Raw genomic sequence first — 22,776 nt, 5'->3', positions numbered from 1 at the left:
AGGAGAACCACACAATGCAGGACACATAGTTTATGGAATTATTTTATTTTGTAATAGTCACCTAAAGAGTCAAACAAAAAAAGTGCAGGAAATCTGTCCATACTCTAAAACCCCCAAAAATCAAGTTAAGGGCCTGAATCCCACGGCAAGGTCCTGCATGAGTCTGGCTGAAGACCTAGAGCCATGACAATGACTCGTGCAAGTCTGTTTCATGAATCGGTGCTGGGAAGGCCCAAAGATCAGTGGTGGAAACCAGAAAGTCTGTGCCAGCAGGGTAAAGGATCTGTGCCAGCAGGCTGAGAGTTCTGGAGTCAGAAAGCGATGCTCAAAGTAAGGACCAAGGCTCTCCTGAAAAGTATTGCAGCCATCCTCAGCAACAGCAAGTTCCCAAGCTCCTCTGACAATAACAATGTCAGGAAGCCAGCGTGACAAGCTTCTTCTGGAGATTGAACAGCGCACATCTTTCCCACCAGAGCCAGAAAACAATACTCACGGTAAAGACCAGAGCCTCCCCAAAGTGAACCACATCCATTCTCAGTGACTATAAGATCTTGAGCTCCTCTGACAATGAGAACAGCTGAATTCATATCAGGAAAGAAGCTTGACACCTCCTCCAGGTGAACCCACGGCAACAGGAGAACCAGCAGCATCACTTCTTCCTCTCCAGTTCTCCTTTTTATGTTGGCAACAATCCTCAGGTGGGCCATCCATCTGAACCAATCTGATTTGGTTCCACTGGTTGTTACCAGTTGACCACCAGTTGTCAGGCCACCACAATGTCCTTTTCTTCTTTTCCTGCCAACCCATTATAATGTTGAATCATGGCCTATGTTTGTTTTGGAAAGTGGAATTTTTGCTTTCATGGAAATTCCAGCACAGGAGTGCAGTTCTGAGATCCTCAGCTCACAAGAGGCTATGCTGTCTGAACAGCCAGCCCTGTGGTCCTGAGAGAGAGTATGGGACACCTTCCCAGGCCCCAGGCCCCACTAAGTCTTGTTGTGGTCCATTGGCCCTGCATCTCCCCGTGTTCTCCACACAATGAGAACACAATCTTTCATGGAGACATTCACCAAGAAGCAGCTCTGAGTTCACCAGATGAGCAAGAGAATCTAGAAGTGATTTATATTTTATGTCCCGTTTCTGTTCTCAGTACACTTACTGGATTTTGGTTTTGTTGTACAGCTTTCTTGCAATATTAAATACTGTAAAGTCTACTCCCTTCTCCATGCATGATAACTGAGTTTCAGTGAGTTCACACAGCTGAGCAGATACGACCACTATCCTTTTTCAGGCCCTCCCATCTCTGTCCCCTGGCTTCTCCCAGCCCCACGGCCCCCATGCTCTTGGTGGTGACAGCTGTGCAAGGATTGTGTGTGTGTGTCCTGTGGGCTGTGTGCCTGGCCTTGCCTTTGCATGCTATCTCCTGTCTCGGCAGCTTTGTCCACCTTGTCTGCCTTTGTACATGCAGATGGTCCATGAAGTTGCCCCTAGGGCCCCATGCCTGTCCAGGAAACTGCTGCTACTGCTACAGGTGTGTGCATGGTGAGCCACGCCATGCCTGGGAGAGGATTGATCTGGTTCACAGTGCCAGAGGGAAGGCCAGGCTTAAGTGCATTCAAAGGAACCCTGGAAATATGTGGTAACAAACCACAGTGAACAGCCTCCCCAGCCTCAGAGGACCATACAGGGGGCTTTGCTCGAGACCCAGCACAGTGCCCATGCGGAAGCCTCCTTGGTTGTCACAGTCGTCCCTCCTGAGTGAAGAGGCCTGGCCAGGGGCTGCTGTTCCTTAAGCTGCAGGTCACTTGGCAGCAGAATGGACCGATCTCAGCAGTGCTGTCATGGGGGTGGATGGGCATGGGTTACATGACGCGATCCCTGTCAAGCACAGTGTGTGGCTGTGAGTGTTGGCGGATTTCCTTGGTGTTTTAATCTCTCTCATCATTATGGTATGTACTCTGTTTTTTTCCCAAGTGGAATATTGTTCTCTTCATTTTGCATAATCATGGCTCATTTTACTAAATTAAAAATGTACCTTTTACCCATTTTCTATTATATTAAATGGTTTTAGTTGAAAATAAGATGTAGTTCATTTCAAAGAGCTAGCAGCAAAGAGATGTGGTCCTCTTAAATAATTCTCTGGCTTTCTGCACTGCAGCTTTTGCCTACTTCATCTGGATTGCCACCAGGTTGGGAAGAAAAGCAAGATGAAAGAGGAAGAGTGTATTACGTAGACCACAATTCCAGAACTACAACCTGGACAAAGCCCACTGTGCAGGTGCCTGCCGCTGAAGTGCATGTTTTCTTACAGGGTTTAGCTTTCACCCTCCTGTGTAAACCGTTCTGTAGCCTCATGGTAGACCCTGGATGCTTCCAGCATCCTCTACTTCCTTTCTGACACAGATGCTGTTTACTCTGCCGTATATATCTCTTATCATACAAGCTACCCCTTGTTACTATACAAAACAAGTTCAAATGGAGGACAAGAGGACAGAGTGACCAGTCTGGTCCACTGGATGATTTTGTAATTTGAATAATTAAGATCATTGTTTTACTAAAGGACTAATCTTGATGATTAGTGTCTACTAGAGCAATTCACAATCATGGCACTTTAACCCTGGATACAGTGAATGCCTTCTGTAATAATTCCTGTGTTTCATAAAATCTTTATTTTTATATTATCACTGTTTCTCTTATTGAGAAAATTTTTAACACTGAAAATGCAGAGACTATTGTAACAAATCATATTTTCAACACCCAGAAGATATCACCAACAGATACCACATTCATTTCTAGAGACTTTATTTTTAAAAAACAGTCTAACATATAAGACTGAATTTTAACCCTCTCAGTCAACATACTGGTCCTATCCCCAGAGCGAACTACCATTCATAGTTTGTTACATATTTTTCTAATCTATTTTCTATACTTACACCGACAAAACAATGCATAAACTGCTTATGCTGTGTGTTTCAAATTTTGCAGATGTTATATGCTATGTAAGTCTTAATCTCTTCTTCTGCACATTGCTCTAAAGCTCTGTCTACACTGTGTAGGATGCAGTGTATTTCTTTAAATTACTGATAATCTGTTGTGTATGTTACATTCCAGTTACCCCCACCTTTTTGGGGAATACTTGGGACTGAACTCTGAACTCGGCCTTCACACAGAGCCTCCTCCCTAGCCATTTATTTATTTATTTTTTGAAACAGAGTCTCACCAAGTCACTACATTGCCGGAGCTGGCTTTAAACTTGGGATCATCCTGATTCAGCCTCCCAGAGTGCTGGGATTACAGATGTGCACCACCACAGCTGGCTCCCACTGTCCTTTTCCGTAGAGGATAGTTGTCATTTATTTTGTCTACCCAATCTTTGAACCTGCTTCTAGATACAGAGCATTCACCACACTGGGGTGCAGAGCCCACCTCCCACACCAGCCCCAGGAGCAACTCCTCATTCTGACACAACCACAACAGATGGGTTAACTGCTATCACACTGCTGGAGAAGCAGCTGGAAATCACAGATTATTACAAAAACAAAGTTTGACAAAATGCTTTCTTGGAAAAATTGAGGGAAAAAAAGCTATGAAGTGTAGAGAAAAACTCAATCATGTCATCATGGTATCATGTCAAGCCCCAGATGTGTGAGCCTGTTTACAAGTGTGCATGGTTTCAGTTTACACTTTCTTCTGAAACATGGCTGTTTGTGAGCACTGTAGAAATCTCAACCTCATCTCATTACCACTAGGCCACTTTGGAAGCCAGCCCAGCACCCTCTGGCCAGGGCTCTTCTGCCGGCCTGCCGGCCACCGAGAGAGACACCAGGCAGCCTCCTGCCCAGCCGCCCGAAATCCAGCACGGACTCCTTCCAAAAGGCTGGGAGGTTCGGCATGCACCAAATGGGAGGCCTTTCTACATCGACCACAACACCAAAACCACCACCTGGGTAACTGGATGACTCTACAGTTGAATACCTAACAGCAGTCGACTCTCTCTAGAGTTTGTTAGCATGTTTAAGTGTCCATCATGTACCAGCCTTTCCTGGCGCTCACTGAGAAAGCACCTTCTTAGTAATGTTACTGCTACTCAAAATCTGCTCATGCCTCTTGTTTATTTTGTCCTGGAAGCATCTGTACTGATGTCCTATTTCTGGTTTTTAGCCTGCTGGCTGTAAATGTTTAGGAAGACTTTTAGCAATAGCTCTTTACCTTTATATGAGGCTTTATTGTCCCAAAGCATTTTTTATTCCAAAGCATTTTTTAATCCAGACCGCATTTATCAAAAAGACTGCAAATCAGTAGAACATATATTTTAAGATAAATCTTGAAATTGTTTGGTAATTTACCACCAGTGCAGAAAAAAAAAAGATCTGAATTAAGTTTAATAACCTTTTTAAGGGTTACTTCCCTATCTTTCAGGAATACTGATCAATGAACACACAAACTGTTATAAGGCAGAAAGCACATCTGGGTGTAGAAATCACATGTAGTCCAACTTCCCACCAGTTCCCAGTGTGTGGGCAAAATGCTCTAGGATGACCCAGCAGGGCCCATTCCTCAGTGTAGCCTGAAAGTGAACTGTCATGTCGTCGGGTAGGGAAGTGAAGTATGAATGCACTTTTAAAAGAGAATTTTTTAAATACCTATTGATACTACAGAGCATTATAACACGTTGACTTTGACTCTTTTAAAATGTATGTTTATTATTTTATTTACTTGCTCAACCCAAAAGGAAGATCCAAGATTGAAAATTCCAGCTCATCTCAGAGGAAAAGCACCACCTGAATATTCCGGGGACCTGGGGCCTTTACCTGTAAGTTCCCAGAACTGCTCCCCACCTAGCCTAACTGTCACAAGCAGCTTGCACTTTCACATAGTAGTTCTTTAATAGTGATAACATCAGCATCAAACTACTGATGGCACCTATGAAACTCGGCATGTGCAATTAAATTACTCATTTGATTATAATCAAATGTTATTTTTTACCCATACATCTAAAACTCTGTCCTGACATGGTTGAAATACATTTTTAATTATAGCCAGGATGGGAAGAAAGAACTCACACAGATGGAAGAATCTTCTACATAAATCACAGTAAGTGCAGTGTGACTTTTCATGACATTATTTTTGTAGTACTGAATTTTGTGCATGAGAAAGATCTTTTTTTCCCTTCCTTTCAGATATAAAACGAACACAGTGGGAAGACCCTCGGCTGCAGAATGTAGCCATAACTGGACCAGTAAGTCTCTGGGGAGGGACGGGTTGCCCTCTTACATCTTCAAGGGCAGCAGCCACTGAAGGGGAAGCATGTTTGCCACTTTTTCCCGTGCCCACCTCCCCTACGCTCAGTGACGTGAAAAGACAGTTCAGGGCACAATCCCGGCCCCGCACAGCTGCTGGCAGATGCGTGAGCAGGGGAGTGCGAGGCCATGGGCTGTACATGGAGACTGGTGCGGGCAGTGGGGCTGCCTGCACAGAAGAGTCAGGAGGGAACTGGTGGCATCCGTCAGCTCCAGCTCAGTCCAGCTTTTTCCTGGAAGTCACCGTTGATGCCTACTATGTAGGACAAGCCCATGTTAGTATAAATATTACCATAAAATAATGATTGTAGTACTCCAGTCAACAACAGAAAACTCATCACCCTCTCTTATACAGCTACTTTTTCCATTTCTGTTCAGACTTTTTCTAATTCCCAAAAATAAGTGAAATTGAACATATGGGAATCTTTTTAAATTGCTGTCTAGTATCAGTATGTAGTATTTTTTAAATAATGGAGAAAGCCAACTCCTAAGAGTTAAAAGAAAAAGTACATTTTTCAAATTGTTCCTTTAAGGGAGAAATCACTTTGAAAGTCTTTTTTAGAAACGGGAATTTTTGTTTCTAATATTTCTGTATTTGGAATATATCTTATTTCTGGCATATTACATTTCAGTAATATTGTGTGATGAAATTACAGCCACGGGAATTGCTGGGTACAGTTTTAAGGGCCAGGGATTTAGCCTAGCAACACAAGCGCGGGCCTGGCAAGCATAAGGTTGTGAGTTTGATCTCCGGTACCAAGATAAAAACAAAGAAACAAAAAAACCATTTCATCTTAAACAGAAAAATTAAAAGTTTTAATTTGTGTTTGTTTGCCTTAGAGTGAAATTTTAATTTCTATACACTCTCTTTTCATGTCTTTAACTTAATTTTCATAAAATACTCAGAAGAAAACTTATAAAGTTGTTCCAGGATAAAATAAATAAATAACCCTTTCCCCACCCTCCCAAAATTTCTACCAAAGGCAGTGCCCTACTCCAGGGATTACAAAAGAAAGTACGAGTTCTTCCGAAGGAAGTTGAAGAAGCAGGTGAGTAGTGTTTCTTGTAAGTACTGGGAAATGCATTTTTCAAAATAATAGGAAGTTTGTGTTTGAAATGCCTTTGCGCAAATGGTTTGTCCTTGGGAAAGGGTGCTTATCTTTTAAATAATTTGCGTATCATTAGAGACCATAATTAGTTTAAGTCTGTGTTTAGTTTTCAAGGTATTTTAATGTAGTGTGTACGCCTGGTGTTCTCGTGGGTTGTATGGGGCCTGGGCTTGTGGAGTCTGGTGTGCTCGTCTTCCTTGTCATGCACGAGTTGGAAAACAGTCTGGAGCTTGTGCACCTCTGTATTTTCCACTGTGGATGCTCCCTCTCTCAGGTCAGACACAGTGTGCTCTGTGCAAATGCACAGGAGAACACGCTTTGTGTGGGCCTCTGCTCTGCTTGCTTTTCTCCTGCGCTACTCAGATACGTTCTTCATGCTTTTCTGTCACCCCATGCCGAGGTTTCTAGAATTCCATTCATCACCTGCCCATCTGTACGCCGCCATTGGTGTTGGCCACTTTTAATGCTGTTGTCGTTTGCTCCATTTTCCCCCTTCCCTGCAGTTTAGCAGTATTTCCACAAGGTGGCGATATGGGGCCACACTTTGTAGGGCTTTAAACTGAGAGCCACTTTTCTGAAGAATCAAGGTGTGGGTCTGCCCCTACGGTACAAGATTTCATCCAGAATTTTAACAAAAGATGAAATATCGAAGTCTGTTGGTGCAATTATTTTATGCCCTGGAAAAAGCCTTAAGTAACACCAACCTGTTAAACTGTAAAAAATAGGGCTGGGGATTTAGCTCAGTGGCATAAGCACCTGCCTTGCAAGCAGGTGGTCGGGAGTTTGATCCCCAGTACCAATAAAAGAAAAAAAAAACCTCTAAAAGAATAGCTTTGTGTCTAAATTACTGGAATTTGTCTCTGATTTCTAGACTTTGGGGTCTTAATCTTTGTTGATTCATTTTTCTGATAAATATTTCTATTCTTCCTTAGAACAGGCTAGTGGAAGAGAAGTTCTAGTGCCCATGTAAACATATTAAATATGTGTTCCTGTCTTCCACACAGCAGAGAGAAGGGACAAGACCTTGGTTACGGGTCCTTGGTATAAAAACTCTAATGAAAACAATGTTTGTCAGTCTCTCGCTTCACAGCAGGAATTCTCCCCAGGCACCTTCAGATACTGTGGATTATTTCTCTTCATGTTAAGGGAGGGAGTGTTGCCACATTTTATAGGCGAGGAGACTGAGGCATGGAGAGGTCAGGTAATGTGACCAGTCCCACGTGTGGGAAGGGGACAGGCCAGTGCAGGCCCCATGGTCCAGCTCCAGAGGCCACAGTCTGAGTAATGATATAACAGTATCGTGTCGGCACTTCAGAGAGGGCTTCATAGGGAAATTGTACAGGTTACAGCAGAGGCGTGTAAGGAGATAGCTTCAGCAGGAAAGGCTGGGATGTGGAATTGTTCCACGAGAGGTTCGGGTATGTGGGGAGAGTCTGGGCATCCAAATCCTCCGAGTGAAAAAAGTCTCAAGCAGGATTTAAACATTAAAGTCCACATCGAGAACCTCGCAGCAAAAGAACAGAACACCAAGACAGGTGGCAAGCCCTAACGTGTGGGCACAGCAGCCTCGACCCCTCCTCTTTGTCCCTGCCATCTCTTGGGTTAGGGTGGTGGTGCTTGGGCTCCTTGTGGGCCAGACACTGTTCAGGCACTTTAGGTGTGCTGTGCCATTAAATCTGAAACAACCCGTTAAGAGTGGATTGTGTTATTCCCCCTGTGCGCAGGGAAGAAATTAAGCTTCAGAGAAGGTGTGCTCCATATGCATGTGCTGGCCTGGTGAGTGGTGGAGTTGGGACTTGGACTCGGCCCACTTCGGACCCATGCCCAGCCTGCCCTCACCTCACACCCCGGTCCCTGTGCCCTTTCTCTCTGACCCCATCTCCCTCTCGGCCTCTGCCTTCTCTGGCGTGGGCTCCATCAGAGTCTTCACTGAGCTGCCATTGTCCCCAATCTGGTCATTTGGCTCCTGTGCTCAGAAACACTTGTCCACCACTCACACCTGTCTGCTCCTAGGCCCCAGGAGAGTCTTCACCTTCTTTCTCTACGATCTCTGCCTTTCCTCCCTTCTCCACCCTCTCTGTCTACTCTCCTGGAGCTGTGAAGTCTCCTGTCCTTCCCTGCTCCTTGCAAAGCCTCCTGGCTGGCCCATTTACAGTTAATCCCTGTTTCTCACTGCCCCTGGTACCATTGCTGCAATCAGGGTCTCACTCTTAACTTTCAGAATAAGCATTTACACTTGCTTCTCACCTACACACTGGATGAGAGCGCAGCCTCATCTCCTGCCTGTCCCTGTTCCTGACTTCTGACCCTGGCCCACACTGGTGCCACCCAGCTTGGGCCTGGCCACACCAGCTTCCTGGCCAGTCTGAAGCACCCACTTTTCTCCAGTCTTACCGTTACTTAAATTGCACAAGAGCAAGCGACATTGCTTATGTTTATATTTTTGATATAAACACTTAGCCCAATATATTTCTATACAACTTTACATTTTCTGTAAATAAACTGAAAGTTTCATTGAACTTTTTCCTTAGTGCTGGCCTTTTCTTTTCCTGGAGTGACAGAATGTCCCTAGCTTGTGTTCCCCTAAAGGTTGCCACTTCAATATACTTTAAGCACTCAACAATGAAATACTCAGGTATTCTTTAAAATTTACAATAAGATCAGCCCAGGCAAGGTTCTTCTCTACATGTGTCACATAGCACAGAACGCACGACACTCTAGGAGGTGCCGCAGTCTGTTACCGAAGGGCGGGCTGGGGAGCTGAGGCCATAAAATCTACTCACCTTATTTTCTTCATCTGTGACATGGAGATGGTGATAGGGTAGCTGCTTCACTGTGTTGCCTGGGAGAGTGAGGGAATTGATGGGGAAGCACAGTGACAGGCCTAGCACAGCCTGCCAACACTGGTAGGAAGAAGGAGCCCAGGGAAAAGCTAGCGGTGCGTGAAGTCATCACAGAGTGGCCTCCCAGGGAGCCTGGCATAGAAGGTGCTGTGCCTGAGAGATCATCACCACAACAGCTTCTCCCAGTGCAGAAGCAAGAAGTCTGCACTGGTGAGCAGTTGGAGACCAGGCCTGGCAGCATCGGGACTGCATGCTTGTCATGGCTCTTTAGCTGCACCCTGGACAGAGCAGGGTGTGCAGGTCTGAATGTCCACAGCAGGCAGACTTGTCACTGGTTGAGTTGATTTTCACTGGAAGCCTCTCTTCTCTGGCTTTTCAGAATGACATTCCAAACAAATTCGAAATGAAACTTCGCCGAGCCACTGTGCTGGAGGACTCTTACCGAAGGATCATGGGTGTGAAGAGAGCTGACTTCCTCAAGGCCCGGCTCTGGATTGAGTTCGATGGGGAGAAAGGCTTAGATTACGGAGGCGTGGCCCGGGAGTGGTTCTTCTTGATCTCCAAGGAGATGTTTAACCCTTATTATGGGTTGTTTGAATATTCTGCTACGTGAGTACCTTGGTTGACTGATTGATTAGAGATGGGGTCTCACTACATTACCAAGGCTGACCTCAAACTCCCGGGCTCGAGTGACCCTCCAGCCACAGCCACCCCAGGAGATAGGCGACTGCACCTGCACAGAGACCTTTAAATGCCTTCATGCACAGAAGGAAAACATTGCTGTTCTGTGAGTAATGCGACAGTTGCTTGATGCATGGCAGTTATGGCACGCCAGAGAGGAGAGGTGATAACTGAGGTTGCGGTACAATACTTAGAACGTGAAATGTACCAACTCAGCTGTTTTTGCCTGTCATTCACTGATTTTTAAGTTTATTCACACTTCTGTAACTAGCATCAGCCACCGTATCCAGAACTTTTTCATCTTCCTAAAGATCTCTCTATGCCCCTCGGCCTCGGCAGCTGGTTCCGCTCCTCTCTCTGGCACTTGGCAGTTCGGGTGCCTCCCGCAGGTGCGCCATGCCATATTTATCCTCCACGTCTGTGCATTCCACTGTTCACCATTTCACTGTTCACCTGTGCACCATAGTTCATTTTTCCGTTTGCCATTCTGTGGACTCCTGGATTACTCCCATCTTTTGGCAGAATTTATTTTAGTGCTGGGCATCACTCCTCAGGCCTAGCTGGGTAAACCCTCTACTGTGGAATATCACCTCCTACCCAGAAAGTACGGCTTTTTAAAACCATTAAGTCCACATGGGGTTCTAGTAGAGGCAAATAATGAAAAAGATAAAGTATATCATTATTTTTCATATTAAATTGTTCTCTGCGCTATGAAGAGGAATATTTACACGTGATTGTCTTCACAGGGATAATTACACCCTGCAGATCAACGCGAACTCTGGGTTGTGTAATGAAGATCACCTCTCTTACTTCAAGTTTATCGGCAGGGTAGCGGGGATGGCAGTGTATCATGGCAAACTGTTGGATGGTTCGTGTTAAGTATGAAACTTCCTTTTTGAATTGTGATTGTTTTCTTTAACTTGGTAAACATTTTAAGTGTCTTTCATTTCTTGCAAGGTTTTTTCATCCGCCCATTTTACAAGATGATGCTACACAAGCCAATAACGCTCCATGACATGGAGTCTGTGGTATGTCTCGCTTAGAGCATGAATGTGGTCCAACAGGCGACCAGACTCATTGAAAAGCTAGCTTTTAACAACATAGATATTAATAATTGTGATGTCTCAACACATGAACATCTTCCCTACCATTTTATTATGAAAAATTTCTAACATAAGATAAAATGGAAGGACTTTATCATGAACACTTACACAGCCACCACCCACAGTTGGCTTTTTTTCTGCTTCTAGCTTATCTATGCTTACATCCATCAATGCATGGTCTGTTCACTCTGCAAAGTAAGTTGCAGAGTTCCGTCCTCTTCACCCAGATGCTTCTTGCTGTGCCATAGCTCCACATGTCTTGCATCCGTCTTTGAATTTGGGGTCTTTTATGATAAGTGGGCAGAGTTTTAAGTGGTAGCCTGGAGGCAGGATGGAGCTTCTGCAGAGAAGCAGACACCCAAGGCTGAATCTCAAGGTCACATTCTTGTGCCCCTGCTGAGTGACACCGTACAGTTGGGGCACTGGGTCCCGAGACCCCTTCCTCAGCACCACACACGTGGGTCACTCCTCCTTTCTTACACACTGTGTCTGCAAACATGTGATTCTTCCCAACTCATAAACCAGTTGTTTGAGTGGATTAATTGAGCTTTCATGTTTACGATTTTTCTTTAACTTGGACCAGGTGTAACAGCCTCCTCCTAGCTATATAACATCGGTGTGCTAAGTAATGTGAAAGCAGTGCCAGTGTTTCAGGTTACCTGGGGGTGCCAGGTTTAACTGAAAATCACTTTATTTAACCTTTTAATTCCACATAAAGATAGATTTTGAAACTTTTTTGTGATACTAAGGATTGAACCCAGGGCCTTCTCTCTAAGCCACATCCTTCACCCATTTATTTTTTCATTTTGAAACGCTCTTATTTGCTAAATTGCCAGTGCTGGGCTTGAACTTGCAATGCTCCTGCCTCAGTCTCCCAGAGTGCTAAGCTCACAGGCCAATGCTACCATGCTCAGCTAGATTTCTACACTTTTAAGCAGACACCACTCTCCCAGGTACAACGTTTTTACTCTCACACATACGGTCATCCATATGTAGTGTGTGTATGTGCGCATGGCCCAGCTAACCCTTTCTCCTGTCCCTCTATTCAGACTTTGAGCATACTTTTTTGCTAGCCCAGGTATCTTTATATGTACAAATTTTTAAAATGTATTTTTTTTCCTTCTAGGATAGTGAGTATTATAATTCACTGAGATGGATTCTTGAAAATGACCCAACAGAACTGGACCTAAGGTTTATCATAGATGAAGAACTTTTTGGACAGGTTTGTGAATTTTACTTAGTGAAACTTAGTTTTTGAAGCAAATCTAACTTAGTCTTTGATATAAATACACATACTAAATACATTGCTATTTTTACATTTATTTTTTAGTAACAGAAAGCTCTCAGCAAGAATTTGTCATTTGACTCACTCTCTATTTACTTCAGCAAAATTAATATTTTAAATTTTCTTAGCTTTTAGCTTTTGAGTGGATTTAATTTAAACACCAGGGTTTTGGTATAACTATAAAATGTGTGTGTGTGTGTGTGTGTGTGTGTGTGTATGTGTGTATAAAGTACTTTTTTTGTTTTGCCAAAATAACATGGTATCTTCTTGTTTAATTTTAGACACACCAACATGAGCTGAAAAATGGTGGTTCAGAAATTGTTGTCACCAATAAGAACAAAAAGGAATATATTTAGTAAGTGTTTTATCAGTCCACTCAAAAACCTTTGTACTTTATCTCTTCCCTCTCCTCCAATCCAAGGTGGCAATGCTCTTTGCTGTCCTGTGCATTACCTCTTCAGATTCAGCTTTTGCCACGGGCTTTTCTGGCCTTTATTTTCTGTTTCTAATGGGCATAAATAAAATTTGTTCTTGGTTCATATGAAAAAGAATAATTGTTTCTCTTTTTAGCCTTGTAATACAGTGGAGATTTGTCAATCGAATTCAGAAGCAAATGGCTGCTTTTAAAGAGGTATTTCTTTGTTTTGTTTGCCCTTTTTCATGTCCAGTATAACTGGAAGTTCCTAATATCTGTCACATGGTTTCTCTTACATGAGAATCCCAAAATACAAAGAGCAAAATAAAAGATAATAGGGGGCCAGGAATTTAGCTCAGTGACATAAGCACCTGTCTGGCAAGTGCGAGATCGTGAGTTCAATCCCGAGTACCAAAAATAATAATAATGATGATGATAATAATGGGAAGTAGGGAGACCTTTTCCAAATAAAGAGGGAAGAGGTAGGAATCAGGCGTGGGCAAATCATGAGGATGTGTTCTGTCCCTGTGCCAGTGCCCCAGGATGGATGCAGTCATTACTGCTGCAAACACGGCCTCATGAAACATGAACAGAAAAGCCCACTGATGTGCAGAAAGAGATGGGGCCTTGCTACATCTGAGAAAAATAAGTTTATGGCTTTTTAAAACCACTTTATGTTTATGTTAAAATAGTCCACAAGTCGACATCTGCTACTAAAAAACAGGCGTGCAGGGGTTCAAGCGGTGAACCCTGTCGAGCTCCTTCCCAGGCTCCACCGCCCCCACCTGCACCCGCCATAGCCCAGGGAGGAGCGGTGGCATTGTGCAGGCAGGCCCAGTGCACCTCCCTTTTCCTTTCGCCAAGTGCACGTCAGAACCCAGGTGTGGTGGAGCAGGCCCCGGAGCCTGGAGCAAAGGAAGTCACAGGCTTGACCCAGCCTGGGCCACTGAGTGACTCAGAGCAACCCTGTCCCAAACAAATAAAGGGCTGGGATGTGGCCCTGTGTGAAGGCCCAGGCACAGCCCAGGACCACGTAAGAGCGTCCCAGAGACCTTGATGTGCCAAGATGCACAGCTGCCTTCTTTGTAGCTGCCTTTTATTCATAATACGAATTCCTGAACCAGCAATACTTGGCTGTTGTCAAAGCACTCATCTTTCTGCCTTTTCCTTTCTTTCATGTGTTGCTGAGGATTGAACCAGGCTTTAAACATGCCAGGCCGCTGATAACAAACCTGCAGCCTTCATGCTGCAGCCGGCTGTTTGTTATCGCTGAAATCACTTGAAGGCGCACCATCACTGAGCTAGGCAAAGCATGCTTAACCACTGCGCTACAGTTCCAGTCTCTTGTTATTTTATTTTTCTGTTTCAAATCAGAGTCTTGTTTGGTTGCCCAGTCTGGCTCAAATGTGTGATCCTCCTGCCTCAGCTTCCCAAGTAACTAGGATTACAAGTGTGCAACACTACCTGAACAGACTCTTCCTTCTTGCACTGATTTAACAGCACGCATTCAACACTTGCCCTACACTTTGTCCCTTGCTCAGTGCTGCCCACAGACTGTGTCTGATTCTCTGCGAGGCACAGGTCCTTCCCGGAAGAGCTCAGGCTGCGGAGAGGCAGGCGTGCACTAGGCAGAGGCAGAGAAGCTGTCCAGGATGAGCTGTGTGCAGAGAGAAACAAATCCACTGGTGTCTGGACAGGGTGGCAGGGACAGACACCAGTGGTGCCAAGCAGAGGCAGCCGAGGGCCACTCGTTACAGAGCAGAACCTGGTATCCACTGAAGTCCTAGAAGGGGAAGGTGGCTGTCAGACAGCGCAACACCAGAAGCTCCCACTGGTGGGCACTTAGGAAGCAGGCTGGAGCCTTCCCCGAGGCTAAGTCACGTGAGGGCGTTCAGTGGAGGAGGGCCCAGGGAAGTACAGATTTGGGTTCATTGCCTGTGTGCAGTGAAGCCATGAGCCAGAGAGGATGATGTGGAGGACGCACACATGAGTCCTGGGAAGCAGCACCTTCACGTCACTGACAGAGGAGGAGGGCTACAGAGGAAGCCACAGGGCAGGGAGAGGGACCAGGGCCAGACAGGGACATCTGCAACCGAATCCCCTGTGGAGGAAGAGGGTGCTGGCTGTGTGACTGCCATCTAGCACTGTCCCAAGTGTGGGCGCAGTGGCCCTGGAAATGGGGCTCAGCCGCAGCCCCTAGGGGACAAGGGCATGGCGCTGTCCCCCTGCACTCCTGAGGTCACTGTTTCCAGGTGAAAGGTACAGGTGGGGGGTGTCGTGGCCTTGTCTCCCTTCTCACAGAGACTTTTCTACCCTGCAGAAGGGACTGGCGTGGAGGAGACTGCGGAGCACGAGTTTTAAAACAGTGTGAAGGAGAATAGGAGAGGACAGGCTGTGGACCAAGACATGTTCTTGCCACATGTGACCCCAGCAAAGACCCCAAATGGATATGAACGTTAGGTGGCGAGGCTTTGTCCAGAAGCACCCAGAGACCAGAGCACGTGCAGGTGCACAGAGCCTGCCAACCGAACCATTAAATGTCTTTTTCTCTTGCAGGGATTTTTTGAACTAATACCACAGGATCTCATCAAACTTTTTGATGAAAATGAACTGGAGGTAAAAAGTGCCAGTTTTGAGTGGGAACAGGAGTGTTACCTGTTACTCTCCTTGTTCACGGTCTTGTCCGTTTCTAGCTTCTCATGTGCGGGCTGGGAGACGTGGATGTGAGCGACTGGCGGGAGCACACAAAGTACAAGAACGGCTACAGCGCAAGTCACCAAGTCATACAGTGGTTCTGGAAGGTAGCAGGCAGCCTCTGTGTCCACAACCCTCGTAGTTCCAGGGCCAAGTAATTCCCATCCCCTCTGATTCACTGTTGATAAACAGCGAACAGAACACCACCCCCCAGCGTGCACACCTTCTAGCCCCTGCCCACCTATTCCCAGCTGAGGGAACATTCAGGCTGCAGTTACCCTGGCAACCCCAGGAGAACTCACCATGACACCGAGTGTTGCCGGAGCTCCCCAGGCTCCTGCGAATATTCACATGGAGGCATGTGTGTGCCATGCACGGTAACAGTAAATGTAATGTTTAAAATACTGTGAATCACATCTGAAAAGAGGGTGCCGTTACTTCAGTAGCCTGCAGAACTGCACTGAAGCTTTGGAAAGAAGCTTTTTGAGAACTTTATAAACCACCCACCAGGGCACATTTAACATGAAGAACCCACAAATTTAGTGATCGTTAATCCTCTAACTACATATTTTTCAATATTATTTTTGTACCTTTTTTCTAAATGAAGCTTTTTATCCTGCTCAGGCTGTTTTAATGATGGATTCAGAAAAAAGAATACGATTACTTCAGTTTGTCACCGGTACATCCCGGGTGCCGATGAATGGATTTGCTGAGCTATATGGTAAGGACTTTCCTTGGATCATTAGAAAATAGAGTGAATTGTGTTTTTCATGGCTGGCCGGTTGTCAAGCTTCTGTCATATATAAATGTGTTTAACTTTATTTTTAAAAAATTAAGATTTTGAATATGATTAGGTAGCACTGAAGTAGACCAAAATATGCTCACGCCTTCTCATCCGAGACAAAGGGGACCACTGGGAAATGGCGTGGGTTGTGTTCTTGTCTTGAGCTTTCAGTTCTGCTCCCGTGGTGACTGTGTGGTAGAAACAGCGTAACCTCCAGGCCAGTGGCTCAGGCAGCGCTCAGTCCTGTAGAACATTCATAAGTGAACCCCAGTAAGTAGTGTCCTTGTAGGCTGTGTCTGGGGAAAGCTAAGACTGAAGGGAATGACAGTGGTTTCCCTTGACCACGTCTGTTTATTCTGCAGTTTTAGTTACCTGCCATCAGCCATTGTGAGAGTGTTCAGTAGATGCTTTGGGAGAGAGAAGCAACATGCACAGAACTTTCATTAAAGTATATTGTGCTTGCTCTATTTGCTCATCTCACACTGTGACCCAGGTGGAAACTGGGTCATGAGTGTGACAAGGAGACAGTGAGCACAGGCCCGAGACCCCTCACTGTCGCAGGCTGCAACTCAGAATACAACCCATGGAGCACAGAAAGCTGCTGTAGATGTCTTAGGGACTTGTTCAGAAACTCCACCGTTAAAAAGGTTTAAAGCACAGTTTCCGAGACTTCGGAGCCCTTGTTTTCTTCTGAAGTGCAGGAAATCTCACTGGGCTTCTCCATTCCTGTGGGGTGGTAGGCACACTGTGCCTACCTCTTGGTATCCAAACCAGTTAGTGTAAGTTCTCTATGAAGCAGAGTTCATTGTGTCCTGTTAGGTTACTTTCTGATAGATGCACACATTAGAAGTATGCTGAGTTTTTAAAGTGTTATTTCTGATGTAAATCATAGACATTTTTCTCAGTTTATTTTCTGTTTATTAGAATAACATTTTCTTGCTTTGAAAAATACCATGAACAATTCTTTTGACTTTTTGAGACAGGGTCTCACTATAAAGCCCAGGCTGGCTTTGAACTCACAGTGATCCTCCTGCCTCAGTATCTGGAATGATGGGATTACAAGCGTGAGCTACGACGCCCAGCAGCAAGAATAATTCTTTAAGCAAAGTTGTAGCTAAATTTGGAGCCCAACCAGAGCAACAAGATCAAAGTTGCTCTGGGAACTGGAAGTCAGAGACAGAGCAAGCATGGGCTAGGCTGCATGTCTAATGCAGGCAGGAGCTGCCTCTGCCTGAGGGCTGCTGGGTCCTCGTTGTGGCCCACCAGATCTCCTCAAAGCCTCAGTCACATGCTTGCACAGTCCTCCAAGCAACTGCATGCAGGATCATGAGCTTTGCTGCAAACCAGCTTGCTCCCCGCCTAGCTGGGATGTTAGCCTCGGACTCTGCTTGGTTCACTTACTACCCCCCCCTGCCCTGCTCTTACAGTTGGCAAAGGAAAACTAGGCAGGGCAGACAAACACCCCTGACCTTCTCCAGATCCACCATCTCTCCCATTGCAACGCAGGCCTACAGCATCCACAGACTTCAGAATCTGTTTGGAATCTAGGGGAAATAGCCACACACACAGCCTGTGTTATTTGTGTTAGAATATAAAGTCAAATTTTATGCATTTATGGAAGGAAGTAGCAATTGCTATAAAATGCTTCTATCACAATGCAATATTATGCATCAATAAAATGTATGTTAAATTTGTATCAGTCAACCTCGAGTTTTCATAATAGATTTTTTAGGTAAAAAAAAATCAGAAGGCAGAGAGAAAAATGTGTAATAGGATTCCACATTATGGATAAGAATGGCAAAAGTAGTGAGATTTCTGCTATGGACATAATAATATGGTGGGTGATGTGCGAAAAGTTATGGTTTGGGGAAAACTTTGAGAGTCAGACTATTCAGTGTGTCAGTGCTACTTCTGGCAGTTACGCATATACACACATTATAGACATGAAGAAAAGTGTGGAAAATTAAAGATAGGTTGTCAACATTGATTATCTGGTGGTTGGAAGGCTTAGAGAAAGAAAAGCTAAGTGAGAATTCTAAAGGAAAAAGACAGTTTCTAAAAATGTCCATGATGAAGGAAAATGTAGACCAGGTAACATAATCACTTGCATGTAAAACTCTCTCTGTGAACATGCACGTGCTCAAAAAAGATTCATGACCAGTTTTGAGGCAGAGTTCAAGATAGAATCTGAAGCGATTTTTACATCCTTCATTGTTTTATTTTGACTAATGCTTACAGTGACATTATATAATCAGAAAAATTTAAAGCTATTTTTCATGCAACTCAAAGAAAGAGGACACTCATTTACTCTTTGGACTTAGGTAGAAAATTTATATGTAAAACTGTCACCATGTCCCAGCCGCAGTCCACAAGAGTGTCTTCGTACGTCCCATGCACAGGGCAGGGTGGGACCCACAGACTTGGGCTCTTCAGTCAAAGGCTGGTGATGAAGTCAGATTCAGGACGGCCTTCATTTCTTTAGGGTTTAGGGTTAGGACCCTGTGTGTCTAAGTTCCATGCAGAAAAGTGGTTTTGAAATGCCTGGGGATTGCAGGCAGACCAGAGGAAACCAAGGAGTGCTTCTTCCTCCCAGGCTCCAATGGACCACAGTCCTTCACAGTGGAGCAGTGGGGCACCCCGGAGAAGCTTCCCAGAGCTCACACCTGGTAAGCGCGCAAGGATCACGGCTCCTTTGTTAGTCTGGGGTTTGGCGGGTCCAGCCCCTGGGTGCTGCATTGGGCACAGGACTGGACAGGAAGTTGGTGACACCATCCCCAGAGGAGGAATCTACACCTCCTGGGCCTCAGTTCAATCAAGCCCAGGTGGCTGCGGGTGGGGAGGCCTTCTAGACGGTTATGTGCCCTCCACCCCACGGCGTTCCTGTCCCCAGAGGGCCAGAGCTCCCTGCTGGAGGTTGTACGGCTGGTTTCCCCTGTGGGACTTGGCACGCTGTCCTTCCTAACCATTCTTCCCGGTTCTTTCAGCTTCAATCGCTTGGACCTGCCACCCTATGAATCATTTGAAGAATTATGGGATAAACTTCAGATGGCAATTGAAAACACTCAGGGTTTTGATGGAGTCGATTAGATTACAAATAACAATCGATGGTGTTTTTGCTGCCAGTTTTATAAACAAAATTATGACTTAAAATTTTCCAGGGAACTACTAAAACTCAGCCACTGATTGTTCCCAGTTACTGGAGAAAACCGTTAAAACATTAGAAGAAATAGTATGACAGTTTTGCTATTATTTCAGTCAATTTAAGTAATGTGCATTGATACAGTTACTTCGTCCTGTCTGTAGAGCTCTCACTATAGGACATGAATCCAAGTGCCTGCAGGAGTCAATTCTGTCCTTAACATTTACCTCTTACAGTATTTGCCATGCAGATCTTCCTTAAACTACTGAAATTATAACTGTGAAATATTTGTGATAGGTGTCACATGAAAAGTTTGATGCTTTTTTTGAGAAGGAAAACTGCAATTTGAGAAAAATACTTTAGTATTTAGTGCTACGTAAGTTTAGTGCTACATAAGCTATTTATTACTTTGTAGATTTGCCCAATGCACCTTACGTCATCCTAGAGTTTTAGGAAAACCTTGGAGGCTGTATTACCTACATTTTTAGCCAGTCGACTTGCAGCAAAATTGTTCAGTTGTTCATTTTAAAAGTATTAAACTTTCATTAATATGAAGCTTTACTGAACACAGTAACTTCTGAGAGGGGCAAAGTCCTGCTGAGGACACAGTGTTGGAGCATCCTTTGCCTGACCCGGCAGTGCTGCTCCTCAGAGTTCACACGTCTCCTGCAAACCCCAAGGTCTCACGGAGCAGTGTTCTTACTGCGCCTGGAACGGCGGGTTGGGGTTGTCTGCACGGCTCCCTGGTGAGCAGTGAGTCCGTGTTTACAGGATTGATCATGTTTACAGGTGATATTCATTGCTGTAGTTACATTTTTATATTTTTATTATCACTTTAATATAGAAAACCAAATAATGTGTTTAAAATAGCCAAAGAATAGTTAAGTCCATAATTTGTATTGAATTTATTACCATATTTCTTATATTTTTCTAAAAAATACTGTTTACTGTGCAAACGGTGGTGGTTTGTTATAAATCAGGAGCCCTCTAGTCAGAATGCCACAGGTAGTGGCGACCTCGGCCAGACTGAAACACCTGGGGCTCAGACTTGGTCCGGCCAGCACCGGGGGCCCAGCATGTTTGGCGCCATGCGATGCCCCCGTGGTGGGTACAAGTGCATGAATGAACATGAGGGTGAGCAGAATAAGACAAAAGGAAAAGCGTTCTTTGCTTTTTTGTTGTTTTTGACGAGGAACAGGGATTGAGCCCAGGGCCTTTGTATTAAGCTACATCCCACTCCATTTTCCTTTTTTACTTCTTATTTTGAGACAGGGTCTTGCTAAGTTATCAAGTTGCCCAAGATGGAGTGGAACTTGCAGTCTTCCTGCCTCAGCCTCCTACAGTGCTGGGATTCTAGGTGTGGGAGTATTCTAGGTCCCAGCACACTTACAGAGATGGAGTGTATCAAGACTTTATTTCTGTGTTTCATCCCTGTATTGGAATATTATTCAGAAAATGGTTTTACATTTCAACCTGTTTCTTAATATGGTATTTTGGTGATAGGGGAATAATCAGAAATATGTGTTGTGAACATTCTTAAATACATGCAGATGTGCTGAGAGACAGGTCAGTACTTCGGCAGGGCCCATGTCCGTTGGAGTAGCATGGTGAGTGCTCATCAGCGCTGGCTCCAGGTGCCAACGACAGCAGGAACCCAGTTTATAGGGTGCCCGCGCAAGCATGTGGAGGGCCATTCTCCTAAGTGCCTCCACCCACGTCTCGGTGTGGTGCTGGCTTCATCTCCTGTGTGGGAACAGAAGCAGCTGACTCTTCCCCAGTCACACAGTGTTGTGGGGCCCACCTTGTGTCATGCGAGACCGTGGTGAGCTCTGAGCCTGAACACCAGAAAGGCATGTGCAGAGCCTGCCAACCAGGAAAGGCTTGGCTGTGGCCACCAGGCAGTGCCCAAAAGGGGCCACACTGACCACCTGGGTAGCACCTTCATCTGAAAGGAAAGTGGCTCAGAGAGCGTGACAGGGCAGGGGACATGTCCAACCCTGAGCATGTGCTGCATGTGAGTCATCATCCGGATTCAGGACGACCTCCGTGTGGGCAGTATGTCTGGCACTGGCCTCAGAACATAGAACTGAATGAGAAAGCAGGATTTTCCATGGCTGTACAAGTAGCATTTTGTGAAGTATCGTCGGCATCAGCTTCAGGAAGCGTCAGGTCTGCCCCATCCCATCGCTCACACTTGGACAGTCCTGTGGCTCTACCAGGAAATGGTGTCCATGAGATCAGACTCCACCTGCCACCGCCACCGCCGCCTTCCTCCTCACGGGACCCTCGCCCTTGGCATAGAGCTGACTCCAGGGCTTCCTCAGAGGGAGCCAGGAACATCCTCAAGAGAAAGCCAGGACATCTACGTCCCTGGACATCCCAGCACAGCATTTGAGCTCACGCTTTCTCATCAAATGTTAACAAACATAGAATTGTATTACAAATGCAGATTTCAATGGTATGCATTTTAGTTTATATTTGTAACGCTGAAGTTATTCCACATAAGTATCAAGTTATATTCAATTCATGTTGATTACAAGCTATTTGACATTGTTTTTTAAAATCTTATATGGTAAATATATATTAAGATTAATGTGTCAAAATTTATTACATACTTTATAAAACCATTTTTTTAAAACCTGCCACAAGTAAAGTTTACTCTAATTTTAAAAACAACTGTGACTCATTTTTAAATAGAAGTCTTTTCAAGCCAGTGTGTTGGGTGATGTCCTCTGGTTCCCAAGACAACCTTGGAGTGACATCTGATGTGCTAACCATGGCCACTCTATGGCCAGTCTCCAGAAGTCTAGGTGACAGTGAAATATTCAGCAGACAAAAGGTGACAGATGGACTAGGTTTCAGGCACTGCTGCCCGCTAGGGTCAGAAGCTCTGCTTACATCTGTGTTGTTGAGAGCAAAGAGTCTTTCTGAGTGCTGAGCAATAAGTTACCTTGTTCTTTTGCTTAGGCAGCAGTGTTCACACTGGGTACAGTGGGAGGGCCGTGGAGGCCACCATGGGGTCTGCATCTGTCCAGCTCTGCCGCTGGTCCCTGGTTCTGCTTCCTTGAGCTCTGCTCCACTATGCCCTCCACTGTGTTTCTGGTAGGAGCCAGCTGGGTGTAGAGAGAACCTCTGAAACCATGAGCAAAAATAAGCTGTGTCCTGCTTGACATTGTGTGTGTCAGGTATTTGGTGCCAGCAACAGAGGCCTGGCTACTCGGGAAGAGAACCTATTCCACCTCGCCCACCTCCAGGAGGTGCTGCTTCAGCCCTTGGTTCCTGCTGCACCCTAGACCTTTGCTCTGAACCCAGGGTCCAGGCCCCCACCCCTGCTCCCCACAGTCCTGTGCAGATTGGACAGGAAGATGCTGCAGCCCACATGTCCATGAGCCTCGCAGAAGTCCTTGCTGTCCTGCCTGTGGT

General features: G+C 45.2%; 1 protein-coding gene across 6 annotated transcripts in view; it reads left to right on the top strand.

The window, feature by feature from the left end:
• Positions 1 to 22,029, top strand: part of Nedd4 (NEDD4 E3 ubiquitin protein ligase) — a 91,482-nt gene extending 69,453 nt beyond the window's left edge. For 5 of the 6 annotated variants that reach the window (XM_013154688.3, XM_063249254.1, XM_013154687.3 and 2 more), the window contains 17 exons: positions 2,159 to 2,278; positions 3,750 to 3,947; positions 4,733 to 4,813; positions 5,040 to 5,094; positions 5,181 to 5,239; positions 6,284 to 6,349; positions 9,632 to 9,861; positions 10,680 to 10,801; positions 10,891 to 10,961; positions 12,163 to 12,258; positions 12,603 to 12,676; positions 12,892 to 12,952; positions 15,293 to 15,352; positions 15,430 to 15,537; positions 16,055 to 16,151; positions 18,808 to 18,880; positions 19,199 to 22,029. In XM_013154688.3, the coding sequence (XP_013010142.1) occupies positions 2,159 to 2,278; positions 3,750 to 3,947; positions 4,733 to 4,813; positions 5,040 to 5,094; positions 5,181 to 5,239; positions 6,284 to 6,349; positions 9,632 to 9,861; positions 10,680 to 10,801; positions 10,891 to 10,961; positions 12,163 to 12,258; positions 12,603 to 12,676; positions 12,892 to 12,952; positions 15,293 to 15,352; positions 15,430 to 15,537; positions 16,055 to 16,151; positions 18,808 to 18,880; positions 19,199 to 19,301 (1,674 nt within the window). In that variant the 3' untranslated portion in view covers positions 19,302 to 22,029. Of the gene's footprint in view, positions 1 to 2,158; positions 2,279 to 3,749; positions 3,948 to 4,732; positions 4,814 to 5,039; positions 5,095 to 5,180; positions 5,240 to 6,283; positions 6,350 to 9,631; positions 9,862 to 10,679; positions 10,802 to 10,890; positions 10,962 to 12,162; positions 12,259 to 12,602; positions 12,677 to 12,891; positions 12,953 to 15,292; positions 15,353 to 15,429; positions 15,538 to 16,054; positions 16,152 to 17,197; positions 17,919 to 18,807; positions 18,881 to 19,198 lie in introns of those variants that run through there. The other variant, XM_063249238.1, reaches the window with a different exon arrangement.
• Positions 22,030 to 22,776: the final 747 nt, after the last annotated feature.

This window comes from Cavia porcellus, unplaced genomic scaffold (assembly GCF_034190915.1).
Source record: "Cavia porcellus strain 051 isolate PalLab524CR breed Dunkin Hartley unplaced genomic scaffold, mCavPor4.1 scaffold_1, whole genome shotgun sequence".
Classification (NCBI taxonomy): domain Eukaryota; kingdom Metazoa; phylum Chordata; class Mammalia; order Rodentia; family Caviidae; genus Cavia; species Cavia porcellus.
Note: the sequence above shows the minus strand (reverse complement) of the source record. Positions and strands in the feature narration are given on the sequence as shown.